The 24,842-nt window shown below is 38.3% G+C and overlaps 2 protein-coding genes across 2 annotated transcripts; one reads left to right on the top strand and one right to left on the bottom strand.

Annotated features, from left to right (window-relative positions):
• The first annotated feature begins 1,371 nt into the window (after nucleotides 1–1,371).
• Nucleotides 1,372–8,074, top strand: LOC131248255 (VAN3-binding protein-like). The gene is made up of 8 exons (XM_058248441.1): nucleotides 1,372–1,523; nucleotides 3,848–4,143; nucleotides 4,672–4,785; nucleotides 5,231–5,606; nucleotides 5,702–5,890; nucleotides 6,430–6,479; nucleotides 6,559–6,616; nucleotides 7,639–8,074. Exons 2-8 carry the CDS (start codon nucleotides 3,883–3,885, stop codon nucleotides 7,869–7,871), a joined length of 1,281 nt encoding a protein of 426 aa, XP_058104424.1. The 5' UTR covers nucleotides 1,372–1,523; nucleotides 3,848–3,882; the 3' UTR covers nucleotides 7,872–8,074.
• A 2,427-nt stretch (nucleotides 8,075–10,501) lies between these two features.
• Nucleotides 10,502–16,329, bottom strand: LOC131248256 (formyltetrahydrofolate deformylase 2, mitochondrial). The gene is made up of 8 exons (XM_058248442.1): nucleotides 16,018–16,329; nucleotides 15,761–15,873; nucleotides 13,606–13,756; nucleotides 13,225–13,298; nucleotides 12,985–13,144; nucleotides 11,235–11,333; nucleotides 10,949–11,035; nucleotides 10,502–10,766 (listed from the first exon to the last, which is right to left on the bottom strand). Exons 1-8 carry the CDS (start codon nucleotides 16,135–16,137, stop codon nucleotides 10,620–10,622), a joined length of 951 nt encoding a protein of 316 aa, XP_058104425.1. The 5' UTR covers nucleotides 16,138–16,329; the 3' UTR covers nucleotides 10,502–10,619.
• Nucleotides 16,330–24,842: the final 8,513 nt, after the last annotated feature.

The raw sequence follows: 24,842 nt of genomic DNA, 5'->3' as shown, positions 1-24,842 counted from the left end.
TTCTCTCTATTGTTAATCTATTTTTTTATATCAAGTAGATTCAAATCTCCGGTTGACCATATTAGATTTTAAAAAAATAAAAACTAGTAGTTATTGAATGCTTACCATTAAAAACTTCATGAATAACACAAAAGTTTTGAAGCAAATTGATATTTCTATTTTCCCTTCATCTTGGTCTGTTGAACTTAATTAATAAGTTGGATGGCAAATAAATATTACAATAGGTGTAAGGAAATTTTTAATGGGGACATTCAATCACCACTGTTTCCTGTTGAGTGGTCTACCTAAGATTTCGATCTACTGCAGTTTTTGGTTTATACCTTAAAATGAACTAGAAAAATGGATGGATGGTGTGGATAATACACATACCTTATAGTAAGCCTACTAAGCTTTTCCAACACAAGATGGGAGTAAATAAATAAATAAAAAGAAAAACACTATGACGTCCACTCCAGCGATTAACTGTGTGAATTTATATTTCGACATGAAATAAAAAAACAACGCAGATCTAAAACTCAAGTGAGCCAACACCAGGTGATGTATCAAGAACGATTGCAACCTTCTATGTGGCACAGTGATTTCCATATGCCATCCAACTCATTTATTTATATGATATGTCGTACCAAGGCTGATGGAAAATACAAATAATAGCTTGATCCAAAACTTTCGTGGCCCCCTAACCCTAAGAATCTGATTCTTAACGGTGGAATTCAATACCTACAGTGTGGTCCACCTGAGATTTATATCCACTTCATTTTTTACACCATGCCTTAAAATAAGGTGGCAAAACGGATGGACGGCATACATACATAGAAGTGGGGCCCACGGTCAGGGTCCCACCCACCTGGCTGATCCCCGTCGCAGCTAATCCGCGTCGGTAATACTAATACCCACAACATGGTGGCCCCCACGGGAGGCTTTTGTTGCATGGTTGTGCCGTAACGAAATCAAAATCCCAAAATCATATTACTTAAATAATCCTAACCTCTCATCAGTTGACACTTGTTTGCAGAAAATTACTATCGAACATCATTCATTTCAACCGTCCACTACATGTCCACCAATCCTATAGTTATAGATAATTAAATAACTGTAATTTTTAGTTCATGAAGCATCTAAACTAAAACCCCTAACTTGACCAGTTAAACTCAATTAATTGCATGACACGTGTAAATTCCTCAGCGCCTGAGTATCATCCATCCCACTCAGCCAGAGTATGAAAGCTCTCCCAGGTACTAGGGAGCCGCGCAACGCTTCCCGTTTAACAAGCGGAATGTTTTCCGGACGGGTTGAATAATCCAATCCTCGAGATTTCGTTATACACAGCGACCCTTTTTGTTATTTGTTTTTTTAAAAAGCGGAGAGCGTGTGGGAGCAAACACGAGGCATCGATCTCCGCACGTGTGACAAGAATATTGGTTTGCTTTTCTTCCACTCGACATCCCTTGTATATAAATATCTCTACTGAGAGAGAGATGGAAGCCAGCACCTGATCTGATTCTTCGAAGAGCTGAGATTGCAAGGTACGGAGAACATTTATTTCATCAAATTGTGATATCCTGTTTTACAAATATCCCGTTTCTTTTCTACTTTTCGGTACAGATTTGTACTGTTGGATTACGCAACAGTGGAATCGTCGGGTGTATCGATCAATCGGGCGGGTTTAAATATCTCAATGTTTTTTTCTTTTTAATTCTTGTGAGGTAGGTGAGCAGTTCTTTATATGTATGGAAGATTGCTGTTTTTTTTATTTTTTATATTTTTATTTTTTATACTTTTATTTTTCTTTTCTAATTTGACTGAATTACCCCCGTATATGAAGAAAAGACGTAAATTCTTCTGGCAAATGAGTTAACTCAGTTGAGGGTTTAATGGTCTTTTTTTCTTTTTTTTGGATAAAAGCAAGCATTTGTTCCGAAAGCATAGCAGATGGTGTGAGTTTTTGTTATTTACCGAATGGAATAAAATAAATAAATAAAACGCAATATTTTGGCAAAAGGGAATTTCTCCACGGCACGTGTGAGATCAGCACACGTGCGTAGACGCTGAGTGTATAGCGTGGTGTGGATTCTATGTGGCGCCACCGTAGTGTATGTGTTTTATCCACGCCGTCCATCATTTTTTCCTGCTCATTCTAGGGCATGAGCCTGAAATCGAAGCATATCCAAAGCTCAAGTGGACCACACCACAGGAAACTGTAGGAATAATGACGTCCACCGATGAAACCTTCCTAGGGCACACAGTGGTGTTTATTTGTCATCCAACCCGTTGATAATGCCACACGGATCTTGATGAGGGTAAAACAAAAATATCAGCTTGATCCAAAATTTCCGTGGCCCCCATGAAGTTTTCAACGTTAGTTGTTCAATTCCCACTGTTTCCTATGTTGTGATCCACTTGAGCTTTGGATATACTTAAAATTTGTCCTCATGACTTAAAATGAGCTGAAAAAATAGATGGACGGCGTGGATTAAACACATGCATCACGGTGGTGAGTGCCTGGCTACACAATCCTCGTCCCACGTGTGAGGTCAGGCCACCTGAGTCATGGAACGGGACAACATTTTTACGGTAAAAAATGGATGGTTAAAATAACTTAATTAAGAATCCACATTCAAAGAACTCATGTGGCCCACCTGATGAGTGGACCAGAACATGCTCTTAATGAAGGGTCTGATCTTACGCAAAGCTCTCACCCTAAGAGCATGATAAGTTACAGTGCTCCCAGTTGCATCCACTTCGACAGTCCAATCGATCTGGGCTGTCCATTACGGTCCAGCTACCACAATTCCATTTGCTTCCATACGAAAATACAGTGCGATTGGACGATTCTCACCATTCAATTGATAGCGAATAAAATGGATGGCCGATATTGTTTGTGAGTAAAAATGAGTTCAACCAACTATTTAAGCCATTTATTCGTGCGGGCCCTACATGGGCTTATGATTCTAGATAATCACTCGATCCTATCAATCCCATCAATGGCTCAGAAAATGGATGGCTATTAAAAAAAAAAAAAGGATGGGTGTAATTATCTGATTAGTCCGACCTTCTCATGGTAGCTTATGACATGCTTGCTAGAACCAATGAACAGTTTGGATCAATGGATTGGATTTTCCGATTGGGTGTAGCTGATCGTTGCATCTTTACCATACACGATGAGGGGAGAATCCATGAACCTCATGTATTGCCCTTGCATGGCCTAGTGCGCTCTTAAGGATACGAGAACGGTTTTAAATTGAATCTAAGAATGTTTAAGATGTGTTTGGTTTTCCAATTTCACGTGTAATACAAGGTAAATAAGCCATTATTATTATTTCAAGATATTTGTTTAAATAAAAATTACTATTTATAAATTGAGAGTTATCATAATGGAAGGTTTTGTGTTTGAATATCGAGAGCAGCCAAATATGCCTAGGTGATATATTCTTCGCTGGGACAGGGAAATTAAGTCCATATGGGACTAAGAAATCAAGCCCAATCTATTTATGGTGTGAGTGTCTTTCTACCCTTCTTCATTATATTCCCGTGCGGAGTTTCACCTTGCACGTGTGGAGGACTGTTTAGGTCACTTGATACATATTGATATGCTAGCCTTTAATAGCTCAAGGTTTTATTTCAAGAGGTTGTAAGACAAATACACTTATAAATAGATAGGTAAAGAAAATTATAATTTTTATATTTTTATATTATAAAATTATTATTTTTACTGTGATTTTTTAGTGAACCAAACAAAATAGCAAACTCACCATTGCAATCAAATGAAGGTAATGTAACCATACAATTACAAGAGTACGGAGTAAATTATCAATATCCATTTGTAATTTTGAATTTGTTTTATTTGCAGAAGCACAGAAAAAGAAGAAGAAGAGAGAGAGAGAAATGGAGGAAGGGAATTTGACTAATGAGATATGGAAGTGGAGGAGGTGTTCGAGTTCAGGTAGGATGGAGGAAGAAGGAGAATGCGAGGGAGAAGTGTCGATCCCACCACCTCAGACTCCTAACGAGCCCATGGAATTCCTTTCAAGGTCTTGGAGTCTCTCCGCTGCTGAGATTTCAAAAGCTCTCGCCGAGAAAAAGAAATTTTTTCTTCTCGACAAAAAACCCGATATACTTCCCGACACTTTCATTCCTTCTCCCTATGTAAGTCATTTTCTTTTGCCTTCAGCGTTGGATTACTTCTACACAATTGTTCAATCATCCAAACCATTGAGGTGACCGGCCTCAGTCCTGATGGCACATGGAAAAAGTTATCCGATTAAAATGTGATCCCTTGTTGTAATTTCTTTCTTAATCATCAAATAACGGGCCACGTATTATGAATGGTTAGGATTTTTCCTTTCTTCTTTTTTTTTTGGGTGGGAGAGATTTGTTAAATGGGGCATATCATATCAGACAAAACAGTAGTATCTGATTTTTTACCCTTTCTTATCCTGTCCACTCAATACACCAAGGACTCGCAATCCATGTGATAATTATCATTTATTCTCCCATAGATTTTTTTATTTTATTTTATATTTTTTTACAGAAATTTGACTTCAGGCACATGATAGTATGCAATACACACCCATGTATTAGATGAGAGATTTAGGAATGCGTGCGTAACACACGCACCATGCCTACAGTAGAAGGGTCCTTTTGTTGATGGTTATGGTTTTTGTTCCTCTCTAGGGAAGCCAGATACTCGGGCAAATGGGAATATTCCAATGGCAAGGATTATCAGGTCTAAGCCATTCTCACACATTTAATCCTAGCCCTACTGATTACCGCTTACAAGACAAAGAGGTGATTTTAATTCCATCTTATTTAGATTAAAGTTGCTTGTTATTAATTAATTAATTAATTACCTAATTCTTATAATGATCCACAAACGTTCATTGTCCAACCCCATAGATGCATGCCTCCAATGTGCCAATGTGGCATGGTCTTAAAACATCCAAGTCATCAGGTGGGCCCCACTTTGTAATCTGTCTGGCCCAAAATTAGGCAGGCCCACGCATCAGGTGAGCCACTGCATGCAAAAAAGAATGGACGGCTATCACATTTGGTTTATCCTTCCATTTTAGCTGGAACACTGGAGGTTTGGGGAATCTATATGGTGGGGCTCACCTGATGAACGGCTCAGGTGCTCCACATGCAGAGGCATGCATGGGGGCCTGCTATACAGAGCAAGCCACTCCATCCAATACCAGCATTATATATATATATTTTAAAAAAATTCCAATCACAGCCATGCAGAACACTTAATCCGAGCAATGCACGTCGAGCAACGGTCGGAAAATGGTTCCACACCAAGGAATTCAGTAGCAATAAACTGAAGAAGAAAGAAAAGGCGCGCATCGACAATGCACGTGTTCATGCAGCAATGTCTGTGGCTGGTGTAGCAGCAGCCGTAGCTGCGTTAGCTGCTGCAGCGAATTCTGACCATCCTACTTCCAAGATGAGCACTGCAATGGCATCAGCAACTGAGCTCTTAGCATCGCACTGTCTGGAGATTGCGGAGCTAGCAGGGTCCAACCACGATCGGGTGGCTTCCGTCGTCAGATCAGCAGTAAACGTCAGGACCCCCGGTGATCTTATGACCCTGACAGCAGCAGCCGCAACAGGTATTAATGGATTCCAACAATAATGACATTAACACACATACATGCCTGATCATACTTCATTTTATTGATTTTCTTTTCATTTTTCAACTACTAAGCTTTGCGAGGAGCAGCCACGCTTAAAGCAAGAGTACAGAAGGAAGCAAGGAGCAGTGCAACTATCATTCCATTTGAAAAGGGAGTTGGGTCGACTTGCCATCTCATTCAGCTGAGCGAAAATGCAACGACTTTTAGTGGCTCCGATATTCCTAGCAAAGAAGGGAAACTGCTTAAACGCACACGGAAAGGTATGTACACTTCGTTTTCATTGCCGTCACTGATCTATCAAAAACACAAATGCACTTGCGCTGTTTGGTTGAACTTTAATAAAATAAAATGTTGAAAATGAAGTCAGTTTCTTCTTATTGCAACTCTATGCATTTCAATTTGGAGTGGAAATTATCAGTATTGCTGTTTGGGGTTAGTTCTTCATTATGAATGGATTGGGGGAAATTCCCATTTTCACTTTTATCACTTTATTGCATTGAATTATTGGAATTCGATTCAGTTGGTCATCCAAACGCAGCCTAAGTTTATACTATGCTAATTATATTAATATTATTTAAATCCCCCATGGATCTTGTGGAAGTATTGGGCTTATGTTAGGGGCCTATATCAAGGAAATTCCCATTCTAGTTGAGCTATAGATTATAGAATCTATTGCTAGATTTGTAATTCTTTTGGGTATTCTGTATTTTGGATGTGTTCTTGTTGATTGCATATTCATCATTTTATTTTTCATTTGATTCAAAACAGAATCTCAGACACCCATTCCCATACTTTACAGGCGTACTTCACTGGAAGCAAGTCTCCATCTATGTTAACAAGAATTCACAGGTAAATATGGAAGTGTTGAAATGGGTCATGGAATCAAGAACAAATCGCAGCTCTAACGCAATGGTAACCTGGATTTCAGGTCATGGTTAAGCTTAAAAGCAAGCATGTTGGAGGGGCATTTTCCAAGAAGAAAAAGAGTAAGTTTTCAGTTTCAAGGAATCATTCGGTGTGTTGACACAGTTTTGGTGTATATCCAAACAAAGCAATGATCTGGTATTGATTGGATGGTTGATGAAGGGGTGAACACATGCTAGGCAGGCTAACCAAACCCCTGATTGATTCCAAGCCTTCCCACCACCAAAATGCAGATGAGGAAAGAAAAGTGTCCGAGGAAAACTATGGAAAAGAAAATCTGTGCAAAAGAATCCTTAAATAACCTGATTGTTTTAACATACATGATTTCAATGGAAATGTAGAAAAGCCAATGACAAAAAAGTGAGAGTTATCTCCCAAGAAGGGTGGAAATCTCTATTTCCTTGGTTTTAGACAGGAAAAGGATATGGTCCTTTTCAGAGGAAATCTGAGGAAATGAAAACTGATTTCCTCATCCCTATTAGCTTTTGCAAACAAGGTGAACTGTTACATAGGATGAAATCAGTTTTCTTTCCTCCGTTGAATATCGTTTTCCACCAATCCATACAGACTTAGAGATCAGGCACTTGTCGAAAAGCAGTTATGCTGGATCATTACTCTTTTAGTTTTGACTTTCCATATGTTGGGACTGGTGAAATCCTGTATTCTATCATGGAAAAAAAAATCGTTTTCCACAAATGTGATGTTTACCACTGAATGCGAAAAGAAAGAAAGCTATGGGAAATGAATTTCCTTTCTTCTGTTTTCCTCAAAAAAGGCTGATTTCCATTTCCTAGGAAAAAAAAAAAAAACCTCATTTCCATGTTTTCCCGAGATACAACTCTCACTTTTTGACCCTTCACTTTTCCACCTCTTCATGGAAATCACATATGCTAAAACAAAGATGTTTAGTTGGATTCCTTTCTACAGATTTCTATTTCCATAGATTCCCACAGATGTGATATTTTTCCTTTCCTAATCTACTTGTTTGGATTCCACCAATCCAGACCTCTTAATCCTTCAAAGGCATGAAGTATTGCTATTGCCATGGTTGTGTGTAATGTTTTGACGCAACTGTTATTATCAGGTGTTGTCTACGATGTTTGTGAAGAGATTCCTGCATGGCCGGGAAGGGGAAGAGGAAATGGCGGGGAAGAGAGAGGCTACTTCGGTCTGAAAACAGCACAAGGTCTTCTAGAGTTCGAGTGCAAGAACAGGATTCATCGGCAGAGATGGGTGGACAGCATTCGGGATCTTCTACGACAGGTGGGCAGCATTGAACAGACAGAGCAATCCCTAGAATTATTAAAGATCAATTAGGGATTAGTTGTTGGGCTTTTCATGTAATAACATTTGAGGTGAAGCTGATACATATGCAAGGAAGTTCGATGACTCTTTCTCACAGCACATCTAACGACTGACAGAGATGAGAAGGTTATAATAATGAAAATATGCATGTGAGACAGATTTTTGAACCTTTTAATCTACTTCAAATGACATACAAAAAAGAGTTTTTGACATAATTCGGTATTTGCATTATTCCAACTCGAAGTGATAGAGATGGTGAAAGGAAGAAATAATGTAATGAGAGTGTAGTTACTTCCAGGTTTGCATGTTTAGCAATGCTCTTGCTGTGGGCATTTCAGGGATAAATGGTGGCAATTTAAACAAATGGTTTGCAAGTGCTTAAACAAGTTAGGGATAATTGTGAGAGAAAAACTTTGATACTCTGGCAGCATGATGAATGATACACATGTGCTTGGAGATTACTTTGGAATTGCATCTGTGGCACCCAAGTCAAGCTGAACTGTCCAAATTATGGGTCCCAGTTAAGACATGTTGTGAGCCAAAAAAGTATGGTTATTTGATTATCTGACTGTTGGCTTGGTGGACACTAAGGGACAGTTAAAAATGAAAAATATACAATGGTTCTGTCTCAAAAAGTACACCGTGAATCAGAGGTTAGGATTATTCGACAATTTAGTCAGTTTAATTTGGGTTCATGTATGCCGCACATGGTGTTTCCGAGTGTTTGTGTATCAAGCGCATCAAGCGTCATGCAGCCAAAGTATCAAATAACTCTCCTACTTGTAAACACCTCCCTATGTTTTGAATCATTATATATGCCTCCCCATTCATTGAAGATTCTCCAAGACATGGAAACAAGGCCGTTATCTTTGAGCAATGGACCATTTCTAACCATCTCATGTGCAACTAGTAGTGGATGTGTGGGCCCACCATAGTCCGTGCATGTCATCCCACTCCTTTGGCATGGTCACTCCACCATGAAAATGGGACAACCCAAAATTGAAGTTGATCTAACCATCAGGTGGTGCACCATGTTAATTTGGAAGTTTTTTTGTTGGCAGTCCATTGTTTTCTATGGTGTAGCTCATCTGATGATTGGATTAGCCTATTTTTTAGGCATCTATTTTTATAGCAGAGTGACCCTGTTGGATTGGATGCCATGCACACGTGACAGTGGGCCCCCACACCGACAAAGAACGAGCTCGTCAAATGAACCTATTTTTGTCAGTTGGTACATATTTATCTGGCCTCTCTAACAGATGAAAGGTACCTGCAATAATCCAAAAAAGAGGTGTTTACAATTAGAGGTCATTTCCTCTGCAAGTCCATGTAGAATGAGCTTATTCCACAAGGTTGCAGGCCCACCATGGTGACTGTATGGGCATCCAACCTGTCCAGAAGGGTCAGACCCACTGTCAAAGTTGGACACTCCAAAATTCAGGCTGATCCGATTGTCACATGGGTTACCGTATGACTTCAGAGGTTTTGGGGTGGTAGTCAAGCATCCCATCATCATCGTGGAGCTTACTTAATGCATGGGTTGGATGGAGTACACATGACCTGGTGGGCCCCACACATTTATAAGCATATGAATAAGCAAAGTGAATATGCAGGAGAACAACTTTTCTCACACAGGTGAATGGCTAGTGCGATAAGCCTATTCTACAAAGACTTGTAGCGGAACCGGCCTTACTAAAAATTATCTCAACAAGTTAAGGATTCATAATCTAACAACAGTAGGAAAACATACCAGAAGATAGGGTAGATCCAACTCCAGCAAGAACAAGAAGTTAGAGATTGCATCCGCAAGATCTGATCAGAGGGTGGGGGCTAAATGTGGCCATTCAATGATGAGTTGTCTTGGAAACCATTTTTACCAACAATCTTCTCGTGCCATTTTCATTTATAGTCTTTCTTCCATTTTATAAGCTTTTTTCATCTGCGAATATGAATTGGAACCAGACAGTGATGGAACACATGAACTCAAGGGTAATAGCAAAATGGTGACACATGCTCTAACACCAGTATGCAATGGCCTAAAACAGCAAAAGACCTGGAGCTCCATAAGCTTCGTTAGCAAAACCCAGAACCAAAAACTACTTAGAGCTATGTTTGAGAACTCGGAGAGGGAGAAAAAACACTTGAGTCAGCTGAGTTGACTCAACTCTATCAGATTTTCATCTTGAAAAGCAAAAAGCCCCATTTGTTCAAGACTATTTCGAGGCTGGACTCCACAAAGCTAGTAAAAAATCAATAGTACTCGACACGACCTGACTCAGCTTGCCATGTCATGATATTTATATCTAATTTAAATATTAAACATTACCAGGTCTCAGTGTTCAAGACTTGAAAAAACTCACCCAAGTTACTAGACAACTTGACAGACTTTCAAGTCAGCTCCTGTTTCTGAGTTTTAAAATCTGGTTTCTGAGTAACTTCTTTGTTATGCACATCAAACACCAACTTCTTTTATTACCCTACTTTTACAGGTTATCTCCTACCTTTTTCTTCTATATTCTCTCAGCAACTAAACCCAGATAAGGTGTTAAATGAAAAGGTCAAATCAGCAACCAAATCACCTAAGAGCATCCTTATCAATTAACATGAAAATACTTTTCAAAATAAATCAATTACGATGAAAATTCATAAAATTAGAGATATTTTCATTAATAATGCAGGATACAGTAGAAAAGAATGATATCAATTATTAATTAATGGTGAATTTTTACAAACTAGGACCCTTTGTGTCCTTGTTACTCTTCAAAATACAACAGTCTTCGCTTCTTCATAAGGCAGCACCCGAAGCTCACAATAAGATTTTAAAGCCTTTGCCAAGCATTGCTTCTCGAGGTCCTCTGATTTCTGCACAAAGCTTCTTAGGTTGTCTCGGTGGGATACTCGCTCAACCTGCAGAACAAAACAAATTTGCAATTTGTCTCTAATGGATCAGCATCATACATTGATAGCTTGTATACTCACAATAAGTAAGGTGGTATACATTGGCAATAATTAATACTCAAGAAACTGGTAAGCCGGAATAATAAACTCTCTCAACAAAAATAAGATAATTTATATTGATAAAAAATCACCATCTGTTCAATAATAGCACCCGAATCAAGTTCTTCAGTTACGAAATGACTTGTTGCACCAATCAATTTCACTCCAGCGTCATAAGCCTGGGAATATCATATTGCAGAGTTAGAAAACAATGTTAAATGCACCAAATATCATTGAAGACCGTTTAATAAAAAACATGAAACTTCATGATATTTGGCGCAACCAAACATGCCCTTATGTTAATAATAATAATAATAATAATAATAATAATAATAAGCAAATACAGATCATCTAATAAGAAAGACAAGAATGTCTAACCTGTTTAGAAGGACTGCCACCCTTAAATGATGGTAGAAGGCCATGATGAATGTTAATTACATCCTTCCCATAGCTCTTCAGAAATTTTCCAGACAATATCTACAAAACTATTCAACATATTATTGATGAACTTCAAAGATCACAAAGGTACTCTCTCTTCTTGATGAATTGCAGTTGAATTTTAACTATTTATATATAAACTATTCAAGCAAGGGTAAAGGAGGGTTGGTGTTAGGTGGGCAGCTAGTTGCCAAACTTTTGCCAATCAATCACGGGAGTTCCCGTTTCAAATCTCAGGACTGACATAACAAGTTATTATTTAAGCAATATTTGGCGTAATGAGATTGGTGAAGATAGCTCCAAATAGCTCAGACAAGGCTATGATGATGATGATAATATCCCAAGAAATACCTCAAATTTTGAAATTTCCGGGCTGAGAAATTGCGGAGAATGAGATTTGTCACAATAATGATGATGAATATGATATAACTATTACCTTTTCTTTTCTTTTCTTTTTTTGGAAGGATGCATATAATTTTTCCCATTATTGATGAACTTCAAACATCACAGTACATGCAATTGAAATGAATGATAAATTTGAGAAAAGTGTGTTTACATTTTGACAACAGGTTCTATTTTTCAATACACATTTGCCAAGAGCTAAATTAATATGTTTCAAGAACAATCATGGTCATGAAAGCAAAAGCTTGAAAAAAATAAGTAAATGCTTCTGCAGCAATCTGTGTCAGCGTAACTCGAGATTGAGGATTTTTCATAAAGAATGAAGGATATAGAGCAATAGTCCAACAAAGTAGATATAACCAACATGGGAAACCAAAAACTTATTTATGTTTAGGAATTAGGATACCGGTTTCAAAATGATGCAAAACCGATATTGGTCAGTGATACTGCATGTATGCTCGTAGGGTGCAGATTAACAGTATCCAATCAAACTAGGTTCCTCATTTTCTGAACTCCTAGATTTTCTGACAGTATCAAGATGTTATCTGTGTCCTCAATTTCATGAAATGCAGGTTGCTTTCCAATTCCCGTACTCATGTCTGCACAAGTCTCTGTATCTACACATCATAGATTTGCCTTGCCATCTAACCCTCCGATGAAAATGGGGAATTACCAGGTTCCTACAGTCTCAAAGATGTGGAACCTTCAAATGCATACTCAATCTTAAAAAATTAGATCAATACCATCAAATGAACCAAAAAACAGTTGAAACAACCCAGCCTTTGAACCGTTCAGAATATCCCATGTTGTCAAATCCATAAAAGTACCCCTAGAAGGTAAAACAGGTGGTTAAAATTGTCCAGAATTGAAACAAAGCAATGTCAAAGCAATGCCAAACCAACATTGGATTAAACCATATCAAAATCAAGTTATACTATAACTCTTCCTCAAACATGGTTTTTTGCTATTTACTTGCTCTGATGTTTATGTGAATCTTTTAAAAGTGATCTATAGCTTCTCACTCTGGACCCTGGTAGTTAGGACCAACAGCTCGCTTGTCGTAGGTTCTGACTGCAAATAGACTGGGAGTCAATTTGAAATTATTGAAGAGAAGGATGATCAGGCACCTATATTCCATATTGACTGGGTTGGAACAAGTTACCCATAGATCAAAGTTGCTTAAAGCACCATGGATGTACTCAATGAACTACAAGCACACATCATTTACTAGTGAATATAGTGAGGCGACTACCATCTGCAATGAAAATACTGCACAAATCTAAATTACCTGCATATATCTAGCTAGCACCAGAAAATCAGTATTTCCAACCAAATCCAAGATCTCATCTTCTCTTTTGTTCCCAGAAGTTGTAGGCAAGTAATGGTATGGGATTCCATGCCTCTCAAGAAACCGAATCACATGAGTATTTGGTGCCCTCTCGTGGTTACTGCAAGGCATAATAAGGACCACGAGTTAATGTTCGAGGCGAATAATCCTACCAAAATAATTGATCGATCAAAATTTCACCTTATTACGCGAGTAATGTCCACAGGAAGTCTCCCCTCCTGCCATCCATGCAGTAAGTCCACCAAACAGTGGTCCTGCAACAGCATAGTTTCAAGCATGACAAACAAATAATATGTGAAATGCATAAAAATTATGGGTTTGACTTTAACTGCAAGTCATGATACACTTAAAGAAAAGAAAAGGATGCATCAAAGCAGACAACATCCAAATCTGTGTCATGGATTATGCAACCAAATAGCACTATGATTCTCATAAAAGTTAGCAAACTATCTTATCAAGGCTGTAATGTTAATCATCTAGGCATATGTACAAAGAAAGAATTATTAAAAGGCATCTAAGGATCATAATTGAAACAAAGATCAGACAGGAAACCCGCTTTACCTGCTTTGAAGCAAGAACTGCAATCTTATATTTTGGGTCCAGATCAGGCACTCGTACGATGGATCTTTCTGCATTGAACAGCTTTGAGAGTTTCACGAAGTCATCGTCCATCATTGCCCGCGGCCACTGTGTAGAGTCAAAGACAAATTCACTGCAGAGTTGTATCAGCATCTAACCTTAGATTCACTTAAAATCAGGAGGAATATGCAAATGCAATGCAATCTAGCTGATACACAAACAACAGGTAATTAAAGTAGTAGAGAAGTTAATCTTCCACGCATGGAAAATGCAGCTCAGTAGAAAAGTAGCAACCACCATTACTTGCATTAGCAGCATGCCTACGTGCCATTAAAAACCTCCATCCCTCCCTCATCATCACAATCATCAACATCACCACCACCACCATCAACATCAGCACAATCACCGTCATCATCATCACAAAGTGCTGAACATACAAATTAGCTCTGAGTTATCTGTGTTGTCATCCGTCCATCTAACATGGCTACAATCGTCCACCAGTTGTTTATCCAGAAAACAAAAAATTCAATCATAGTCGCTGTCTAAGCCTTTCTCCCAGCGATTTGGCAGTGGTTTCCAAATGGAAGGTTGGCATAAGTTTTAGGAACCGACTCCCACCAATGTAAGACTTCCTCTTTTAACCAGGACATGCCAATACAATTCCACCAATATTAATCCCCAGCTGATCTAAACACACCCCAAATGGAAGGCAAGCAAAGGAGGGCCACGGAGAGGCAGTTGCTAGGTATCCCTCTAAGCATGAGGGGCAGACACCCACATGGAGTTTCCTAGTATTAGGTATATACACAGGCACCCAAGGCTTTGAGGCACACACGTACCACTAGTAGACCAGAAGTGGAAAGGACATCATAGTTAGGTACGAAGAATGGCAGCAAGCCAATGGATATACGTGTTTATCTAACACCGTTTGCATCCCAGAAACTGCACTTTAGCCTAACCATCAAAAATTTAATTAGAGGTTCCGAAGTGCAATTCGCCCAGGGACCAAAACTGGTACAACTCACCTGTATCAGTCAGTTTCAGTCCTGCTTCAGTCCCATAACAAGTCTTGTGACTTGTTTCATCATGGATTTGAACTGATACAACTCAGTCAATACTGAGTCCTATTGGACAATGATTAAAACTGCGTAGCAACCATGTGTTACCCAAAAAGGGAATTTACAAAAAACTAAGATTTAGAGCATGCAATGCCAAACAAACTTGCTAAGCATGAAACGAAACATTTTATCAAGTATGCAAAACAATACAAGTCTAAATCACGCAATGCAAGTTGTAAATAACAGTTAAATAGATTGCTCCAGCTTTGAGTGGAATCTACCATGTAATGACACTCTATAGGTCATCGTCCCCATCATCATAATAATTGTAGCATTGTCCCAGCTGTTTGGATTGGGCTTTACAAATCTTGTTTTGACAATCATTCCTATCTACTACTCCACTCTGTAATTGAACGAGCCTTCTCATCCCTTCTCAACACCTCAAACCAAGTCCTTTTTGTCGAATGACAGTCTTATAAAATTTCCCCTTTTCGTCATCAATGTGGCGATCAAATGTCACTCCAAATGCACATCTCCAACTATATTGGCATACGGGCGTCCAGGGTAATTCCTTTAAACTTTAAGGTGTGTTTGGACACACTATCGGATTGAACTAAATTCCAATATTCAGTGCAATAAAGTAGAAATAACCAAATTATTCTGAACTGCACTTACATCACATTCAAGTTGGACATGAAAGGAATGAAGGAATGCAAAAACAACTTTACTAGCTACCTCCCCAATATGAATACCATGAAACAACATTACTGTTTGGCATCTTCCAATGGTCGTTGGATCCATGGAGTGGAGATTCTCTCATACTTGTAATTCAAAGGAAATTTTCACTCCACCTTACCAAAAAGGATGTGGTTTCCATGTTTTTGTGGAAATATCTTTCCATGGAATAGGATACGACTTCATTCCCCATCTAAATCTTCAAACCATGGAAAATAACAATAATCGACATTCGGATGCGGCAATGTTAGGAATAGTCTATGTTTCAAAGCATTAAAAAGAAACCTTCATGAATTTTACATACATGTTGAATATAAACGGATCGAGACGCAATGAAGCAATACCTTCTGGAGTAGAAGACCTGCTTGTTTTCAGGAACAAAGACATCAACGCCCTGTATATTCCCTCCATGAGAAGCAATGCACGCCGACAGCTTTGCAACGATCCCCACCTCATCCTTAAAATAAAATAAAATAAAAAATAAAACGAATCCAGGCAATTCAATCTCCGAAAGCAGAAATCTCAAGCCATCTAAGGAATGGAATTTTGATGGCTAGGATCGGAGATCCCAAACTACAAGCGACTCAAGGGCTCTGATTACCGGGCAATGGAAAACGTGGATGCCGAGAGTGGAGGTGAATCTCCTTGAATGGAAGAAGGGCCTTGAGAATCCTGCTGCAATTTGCGGGAAGAGCGTGGAGATTCTTGTATTGCGGAGCATGGGATGGGGTTTTGAGGGGGATGAAGGGGTATTTTGGGAATTCCGAGAGAAGTGTGCACTGGAAAAGCGTGCTTTTCCTGCTCGGGCAGAGGCTTGCTGTGAGAGGAAGATGAGCAACAACCATCGCTCTCATATACCGCCACCACCCCAGTCTTAGCCGATGCGAAGTTGTTGAATCGTTTTCGGGTTCTGCCTATGCGTTGGACACGTGGAAGTTAAATAGGAAATGTTATCCGCAGCACCCGAGCTATGTCGGGCCCACCGGACTGTTTGTGTGGGAAACGGAATGGCTACCTCCCCGGCACCAGCCAATGGCTGGTGGTCGGTTCTCTGTGGGCCCCACCATAATGTATGTGTTTCATCCATGCTGTCCATCTATTTTTACAGATCATTTTACAGTATGAGACCAAAAATGAGATATATCCCAATCTCTAGTGGACCACATTACAGGAAACAGTGTTGAATGAGCATAAATCATTAAAAACATTTTGGGGGCATAAAAGATTTTGATCAAGCTGATTTTTGTTTTTTTCCCTTCATCTGGTCCTGTATGATCTAATCAACAGATTGGATATCAAATAAACAGCACAGTGGGCCTTAGGAGGATTTTAATGGTGGATATCCAATCATTATTGTTTTCATGTGGTGTGGACCACCGGAGATTTATTACCTCTAAATTTTTGGATCGACCCTAAAATGATCTTTAAAAATGGATGAACGGAATGGATGAAACACATACATCATGGTAGGGCCCACAGAGCACCGACCACCAGCCAGGGGGCTGGTGGCAGGGGGAGTAGCCAATCCATCCATCAGGTGCGCCCGTAGATATTAGGTTGTACGCATGGAAGTCAGCCAAATCCTAGCCACACGATATGGAACAGCAGGGAGGATACTCCGACCGTAGGTTTGCATGTGGGCGTGCCATGATGTCTGTATATTCTATCCAAGCCGTTCATCAGCTGTGCCTCACCAGGATGAAGGGACAGTCCAAAACGATCCAGACCTAAAACTAAGGCAGGCCACACCGCAAGGACTTTGAAGATTTTAGTCGTGATTTTATATTGTTTCCCTTGTATGGGGAATATACGTTTTTTAATTAGGTTGATTTTTTACATGTATAGTGAAAATGAGGGGGGCGCTCCTGAAGGACGGACTGGATGTTACTCAAACCACACGACGGTGGGTCCCAAAGAACTCGCGTGAGATTGTTGAGGTTTCCCATCTGGTAGGAGATAGTTGGAAATCGGTCCAGGCAGGGGCTCTGTGGGGTCCACCGTGATATGTGAGTTTTATCCACGCTGTTCATCCATTTTTTCAGATCATTTTAGTAATATAAGAAAAAATTAAGCGACATCCGATGCTCAAATGGACCACACCGCAAGAATCAGCACTGATAATGATGCCCACCGTTGAAACCTTCGTAAGGCCCACCGTGATGTTTATTTGTCATACAACCTGTTAATAAGGTCCCGTATCCTTGGATAAAGGAAAAAAAAAAAAACCAAATATCAGCTTCGTACAAAACTTATGCAGATCCCAAAAAATTTCAACGGTTGGAATTCAATCCCTAATGTGTGGTCCACTTGAGCCTTTAATCTGTCTTAATTTTTTGGTTTATACCATCAAATGATATTTCAAAATGAATGAACGGCGTGGATAAAACCCATACATCACTATGGCCCCACAAATCCCCACCTGGACGGATTATTGTGCATGGGCTGGACGCAACCCGCTTCCGCTTCCAAGATGAAGAAGGTAATCCCCGCACATGATGACATGGACTTTGGACGTGTATTTCCTTCTAAAACCTTGAAATCATTTGGAAAAATGGATGAGCGGCGTGGATGCAAGGCACATGCATCATGGTGGGGCCATAGTCAGGGATCCACCCACCTCGGTGCACCGAAGCGGGAAACGGATTGGCTACTCCCCCTGCCACCGGCCAGTGGCTGATGGTTGGTGCTCTGTGGGCCCCACCATGATGTATGCATTTCATCCATGCCGCCCATATATTTTTTCAGATCATTTCATGATATAAGACCAAAGAGTCCGGATCCTCTGTTACCAGGTAAACAGGGATTCCCTGTTACCCTAATCCTCATTGGTCCACGTCACCATTCACTTAAAAAATAAAAAAATAAAAGAAAGCTCCGGACGCCAAATCATTATAAAAAAAAAACAAAGGAAAAAAAAAAATACCAGAAAAAGAAAACGGGAAGGGAAAAGAATAGGAAGAGAAGGCAGAGAGTCTCATCTCCTCCCTCTCTTCTATTGGGTCGTTTTCCTTCCTTACGGAAGATTTACGAGGTTAGTATTTGAATTTTCATATATTTTAGATTTTCCTTTAAATTTAGACTCCACATTCTTTAAAAAGATTCACTGCTTTGATTCTTCTCTGTCATTTCACCGCCTTTCGGCAAAATCAATACAGTTACCCTGTAGTTTTTTCCAACCAACTATGGATGGAGTATCAACAAAATTTTAACAGGGAGATAATCTTAACTGTCTGATTTTTTTTCCATTTTCTATCGGACTACTCACTTATTTATTCTCAACCATCCATTTGGTAGACTTTGATTGGACGGTTAGGACTGCCTTAATCAGTGTAGTTTTAGAGATATGGTTCATTTAAAAAGGAACCAACAATTTGAATGGTCTGGATTGCTGCACCGGTACCAAGGGGCAGACTCCTATGATAGTTTAACCAGAAGGATTCCAAGGAGCTTTTTTTTTTCTCTCTCGATAGCAGGCACATTTTTAAAAGAAAGCTCAGGGTCTTTGTCTTCTCTCTCCGAAAGGTTCTCTGATGGGCAGGTGAATTTGAATTTCCTTGGAGTTTTATTCTCTCGGTCATTTTGGGGTAGGCGATTTTGATTTGTGCAAAATGTGGTTATTGAAAGTGTCTTTCATGCAAGCAATGGATAATCTAGTGGTAATTATTTGCATCGATTTGGAGGTGGTTTGGCAGCTTGGATTTTGGCAATTTTGGTGCTTTTGAAGAAAACAAATATTCGCATGCTTCCCCTTTTGCAAGAATAATGGAGGGTGGTTATGCTCCGCGGCTTCTACAAGTAAAGTTGTTTTCTTGTATTTCTTTGTACTTCACCGTTTAGCATATAGATTGTGGAACCACAATATGTTTACTTAGCAGCAACCATGTCTGAACAAATGTATTATTATTATCATATCTATTATTATTATTATCATTATTATTTGTTTCTCTATTGCTTTCTCATAATTCAATGCTTCAGTTTCAGCATATCCTATAATGTCAAATGTTAAAATGTCTCTTCATCCACATTAACTTTCTCTTCTTTAATAATCCTACAGCACATTCATGTAATTTTTATATGTGCATTGTAATTGTGGGTGTTATATCCGTATCCATGGCCATGATATGTTATTAGTGTTATATCAAGCAACCTTGGGGGCTATGAAGGTTCTGCTTGTTGTATGTGTAAATGTGGAAAAGGATGAATTTTGTGTTGTACATTTGACTTAATTACAAATTTAAATTCATGTTTTCAGCTAGAAAAAGGTGTAGATGGGCTATTTGATAGTTTTGCTAGATTGGATTCACATGTCTCTAGCGTGGGACTGACGATTCAGAAAAACTGAATTCTTCTACTTGTGGCAAGCAGAGGATCCAGATTCATGTTAACCCTTCTGTCTTTTTTGCTGTTCTATTTTTGAGACAAAGATTACCAGATTTTGTTCTGAGACACTATTTTTGTCATCTAAAAACATAATTTCTTATCATTGATTTATGTTCTCTTATTTATTAATTTTCAGGCAACAAGTTTTAGAAATTCCAATCTTAGTTCTATAAAATGGTTGTACATCTCGTTTGAATGATCAATAAAGTTACAAGTGGCGTGCTTCCACTTTTCTGGGAAAAAAGTATTGTATTTTTTGTGAGCATGGTGTCTTTTTTTTCTTTTTTTTTCTTTTTTGTTGACTCCTGCTGATAATATTGTATTTACTATTTGCATAGGAAAAGGGCTCAGATGAAATTGTCTTCAAGGTGATGGGAAGAGCTATAAATAAAATTGTTATGATCGTGGAGCTGATTAAGGTGGAGTATCTTATATCAATATTCTATGTTTCCTTTTTTTTTTTTTTTTTTTTGGTCGGGTGGGGGTGGTTAGTAGTTCAGTTCCAAGTAGTAAAGATGGGAAGGACCACCTGTATTTATTTACAACTCATGTTGCTGGCTGCATTCTCATTCCTTTTATGCAGAGAAGGATTGCTGGTCTTCATCAGAATACATCAGTTGGATCAACTGACATAACTGACAAAATTGTTTCCTATCACTTCTTATGTTGTCAGTCTCCCTATATATTGTTACACATAAAATTTGTTATTGGTAGAGTCTCATGTCTTATCTAATGGCATAATACACACTAATAATTAGCCATTTGCATTGATTACTTAGTGCCAGGTGTCATAGAGTTCGTGATAGCAGAACTGCTTTACTTGCAATGGATGGGATCCAAACCAGCCAATTTATCTTTACATCAATTCAACTGGAACGACTCATCCGTTTCCAACTTGGTTTAGTCTTAGACTCAGCTAGACAAGGTTATAGGTGCTTCAAATTTAAGTTTTCGAATCTCTACTGTTCCAATTTTCAGAGCAACTATTGAATTTGTTCAATGCAAACCTGAATCTTAATTTTTTTCTAGATCTTGTTAATATTTGTAGACTTACCAGTCTTTCTTCTTTTTTTTTGGTTCAATGCAAACCTGTGTTTTAAAGAAATTGATGTTTTTTTTTTTTTTTTTCTGGTCTGCCATGTTAGGTGACAATCTGTATACTTGTGAATGGGAAGTAAACATTTTGTCTCATTGTAAAGACAATTTCTCTGATATATGCTATTGATCAAAGGAATAAGGTTGTGTTTAAATGCAATGTGATAGTTGCAACAAATTCAGTAGACAGGAAATGATGAAGGGTAGCAATGGGCTGGGTAGTCTGCCGGACCCAGGTTTGGACTGGGCTTGGACCTACTAGCTGGCCCATGGGTTGGGCTCGGGCATCCCATGCATGGCCTGATTAATTTGCAGGTCAGGCCTGGACTCATGTCACTTTAGCCTGGCCTGTTCGGCTAACTATGTGCATGTGTTAAATGTATACTGTTGGTTTAATTCCTCTGTAATGTCTTTTTTCTTTGTGCATTTTTTTTCTTTCTTTGTGCATTTGTTCCCTACATGATCAATCGATATTATGTCTCTTTCTCCCTCTCTGTCTCTCTTTCTCAGTTTCTCTTCCTATCTCACATCTGTTTGAGACTAGACATGTGCTCCATTTCCAGTTGGGCATATCCTCTTGTATGTTCCTTTTGGCAATATTACATTTTCTTGACTTTCACATAACAATATTACATTGGTTGTTCATTGACTTTCACATAACAACATTTTCTTGGAAAGTAATTCCTGTTGGAGATATTTCTTTCAGTAATTCCTGTTGGTCAATGGAAGCGTGTTGCATGTCAAAACTTAGTTCATTTTTTTAATACTTTAAATGGATCTAGTGGTTGAATATTGCATCAATTGAAAGCATCTTTATGCCAAATTATGTGACCTAGAATATAACTTCCATCCAATCATGTGCATGTGACTTCCCTTCTCTACATTTAAAAAAAAAAAAACTTTCAATCAATGATTACTATAATGCCTCTTATACAAATCCCATACATATGTTTCCTATTCCTTCTTTCCTTTCTTACCATTTGTATCCTATGATTTTTGTTTAATGCAATCGTCATTCATATTCATAGGTTTGTATATAGCTGTCATGACACAAACAACCTCATTATCTTTTGCAACTTGATGGGGGTTAAGAATCAAAATTTTAATTTATGACTGACCGAAGAAAACTTAATTCATTGGTCCTTAGATTTATCACTGACCGAAGTAAAGTATTTGCACTTTTTTAGTCCAAAAATGGAAATGGGTGTGGTGTTTGTAAATCAAAAGGGTGGGTGTAAATAGTTGATCCCTTTCTTCAGAGGGTTATTTGTGGAAGAGAAAGGAAAAAAGGAAAGAAAAAAGAATACCAAGTTGAGTTCTATGATTGCCCATGTCTACAATTTTTGTTTTTGGGTGAATTTAGATATCGTATTGCATTTATTTATTTTGTTACATAGGACATGATGGAGCAGGAATTCTAGCAGGTTCGCTTGCAGGATTGTCCATTTTAGCTTTAGTAGTCTTACCCAAATGGTCCAACTATTGATGATAGAAATTGAATAAACTTGCTGGAATTTCACCATTACTTATACTTTTGTGATTAAATAGTCCGATTTTCATATTTCAATATTGGAAATTCATAATGATGTCCTGCTTGGAGCAAATCAATATCACAAGTACAAGCTAAAAAAGCAACCTAGTTGAATCCTTGGAGGAGCTTGCACCTGCTTACACATTAGATGTGAATTTTCCTCCATGGTAATATCACCCTGAAACAACAACTTGTTTCATCATTACAAATGAATTTTATTTTGCCTCGGTTATAGATTGAAGAATCCTTGGAGGAGCTTGCACCTACTTGCACATTAGATGTGATTCGGTCCTTCTAAATTCACATTAGGTGGAATTTAAAGCTTTAAATTGGTGAAATGCTCTGAAATTGTACAAATCATCTCAGATAGATTAAAAAATTCAGATAATTGTACAGATCATCTCGGATGCGAGTTTTAGGAATTTCCTGCTTCATTAAAAAAGGAAAAAAAAAAAAAAGTTTACTCGAAGTTCCTGTAACCTAAAAGCTCTACAGGGGCTACTGCTAAATCCTTGAGAAATGCACTCCCTTCATCAGTTTCTCTAGGTCATTTCAGATTTAGAACAAAAAATGAGCATTTATTTATCGATGAGGGATGCTATCTTTCCTTCTCATAATTGAGGAAATATCTACGGTATCACTAAAAGATGACTGGCTCTCGCCCTAATAACCTGAAATATCCCATGGTCTTTTTTGCATTAGTTGGCACAGCACGTGCATATTTTGATTTGATGTTATCTTTCTAGCCTTTTGAAATTCCAATGTTCTTTTAGTTTACCAGCATTAGTTGTGCAGATTCCTTCAAATTATTGTGAACGGAATCAATAGATTACCTTGTCAAATTGCACGGCCAAGGCCAACTACACCCAATCTTTGGGCATGAGATGCACCATCCCGAAGTTTGTATGGAAAGAAAACACATTCCAAAGATTTTATTGTTATCTTATTCTCTGTAATCTGGCTTTCTAATGTTTGTTGTTTGTTCTTACATTTCTCCTGAGAGTATTTTGGCTTTGGTCGAAGTACATGTTTCCAAATGTTTGTAATGAGGAAGTAGCCTTCAAATTGCAATTATGTTCTTCACAGGTCCAACTTGGAACTTGGAAGTAATGTGACTGCAATTTGAAGCCTTGATGCACTGTATGAATAAAGAAGGAAACAACAACATGCCAATACGCTGGCTGATACTGTTACCTAATACTTAGGTACCTGGAAACAAATTGGAGATACCTTGGCTTCTTATAGCTTCCTAAAATCCGGTTGCTTGGGTGGTCATGTGTTGTGGGTCCTAGCTTCAAGTATGGTTCATGATAAGATCAGGCATTCTTGTGGGCCATGGCAAGGTGCACATTCTATGAGCATTATTATGTTTGAAGGCAGTATTACTTCCACAGATGCATGTACCTATTCTGATATAGATTGTACTCTCTTACATGGTGTCTGCCACTTCTCTCATTTATATTTGAAAATTTTCTAACCCTATAAAAAAATACAATAAACAATTTATCTTACCTGCATTGGGACGCCTTCTAATAATCCGGTAAAGGCTTGTGTAACTGCCAGTAAAAGGTCTGTATATGTGTAGGCCAATGTTTATTATATCTAATTCATGAAAGTTGTTGTGCATCTTTCGTTTATTGTTGAATTCGAAATTTTTAGATGAGTTGATCTATCAGGGCATGCACTAACAATGGTAAGCCATTATTTTAAAAAAATAGAAGCTAGCTACGGATAATAGCCGTAGCCTTAGATCTAAACACCGTAGCCATAGTTATTTAGCTACGGTTTTTATCCGTAGCTTTTATCCCTTTTCTGATAGGAATTACTTTTGCTTTATCACCTTAGATCATCATTATTATTAAAAATTTTACTTTTCACTATTATTATTATTTTTGTTATTTCTTTTGAGGGTTTTAAACAAATGAATATTGAAAACTGAAAATAGATATAAAATCCTATAATCTTCGCTAAAATAAACAACCATATCACATTTCTAAGTGAAATCACTTCACACTCACACAACCATATCATATCCTCAAGTGTAACCTCATCATATAGTGTATTAATTGTATCACATTTTCAAGTGGATCCACCACACCAACTGTTAAACAACCATATCATATCCTCAAGTGCAACCTCATCATATAGTCTATAAAGTGTTTCACATTCTCAAGTGGAACCACATCACACTATTACACAACCATATCATATACATCCTTAAGTGTATCCTCATTATATAGTCCATCAACTGTATCATAATCTCAAGTGGAATCACATCACATTATCATCTCAACCATGTCATGCGCTCAAGTGCAACCTAATCACATAGTCCATCAACCATATCATATCCTCAAGTGTAACCACATCACATTATCATACAACCATATCATATCCTCAGGTGCAAACTCATCACGTTGTCC

Source organism: Magnolia sinica, chromosome 6, assembly GCF_029962835.1.
Source record: "Magnolia sinica isolate HGM2019 chromosome 6, MsV1, whole genome shotgun sequence".
NCBI lineage: Eukaryota > Viridiplantae > Streptophyta > Magnoliopsida > Magnoliales > Magnoliaceae > Magnolia > Magnolia sinica.
Note: the sequence above shows the minus strand (reverse complement) of the source record. Positions and strands in the feature narration are given on the sequence as shown.

Excerpts from the sequence above, each read along its gene's own strand:
- LOC131248256 (XM_058248442.1), bottom strand. The coding sequence starts at position 16,137 with ATGCTCCGCAATACAAGAATCTCCACGCTCTTCCCGCAAATTGCAGCA. Across the intron at positions 13,145-13,224 it reads GACATTACTCGCGTAATAAG|TAACCACGAGAGGGCACCAA; the intron begins GTGAAATTTTGA and ends TATGCCTTGCAG. Across the intron at positions 11,334-12,984 it reads TGCTAGCTAGATATATGCAG|ATATTGTCTGGAAAATTTCT; the intron begins GTAATTTAGATT and ends ATAGTTTTGTAG.
- LOC131248255 (XM_058248441.1), top strand. The coding sequence starts at position 3,883 with ATGGAGGAAGGGAATTTGACTAATGAGATATGGAAGTGGAGGAGGTGT. Across the intron at positions 4,786-5,230 it reads ACCGCTTACAAGACAAAGAG|CCATGCAGAACACTTAATCC; the intron begins GTGATTTTAATT and ends TTCCAATCACAG. Across the intron at positions 5,607-5,701 it reads GACAGCAGCAGCCGCAACAG|CTTTGCGAGGAGCAGCCACG; the intron begins GTATTAATGGAT and ends TCAACTACTAAG.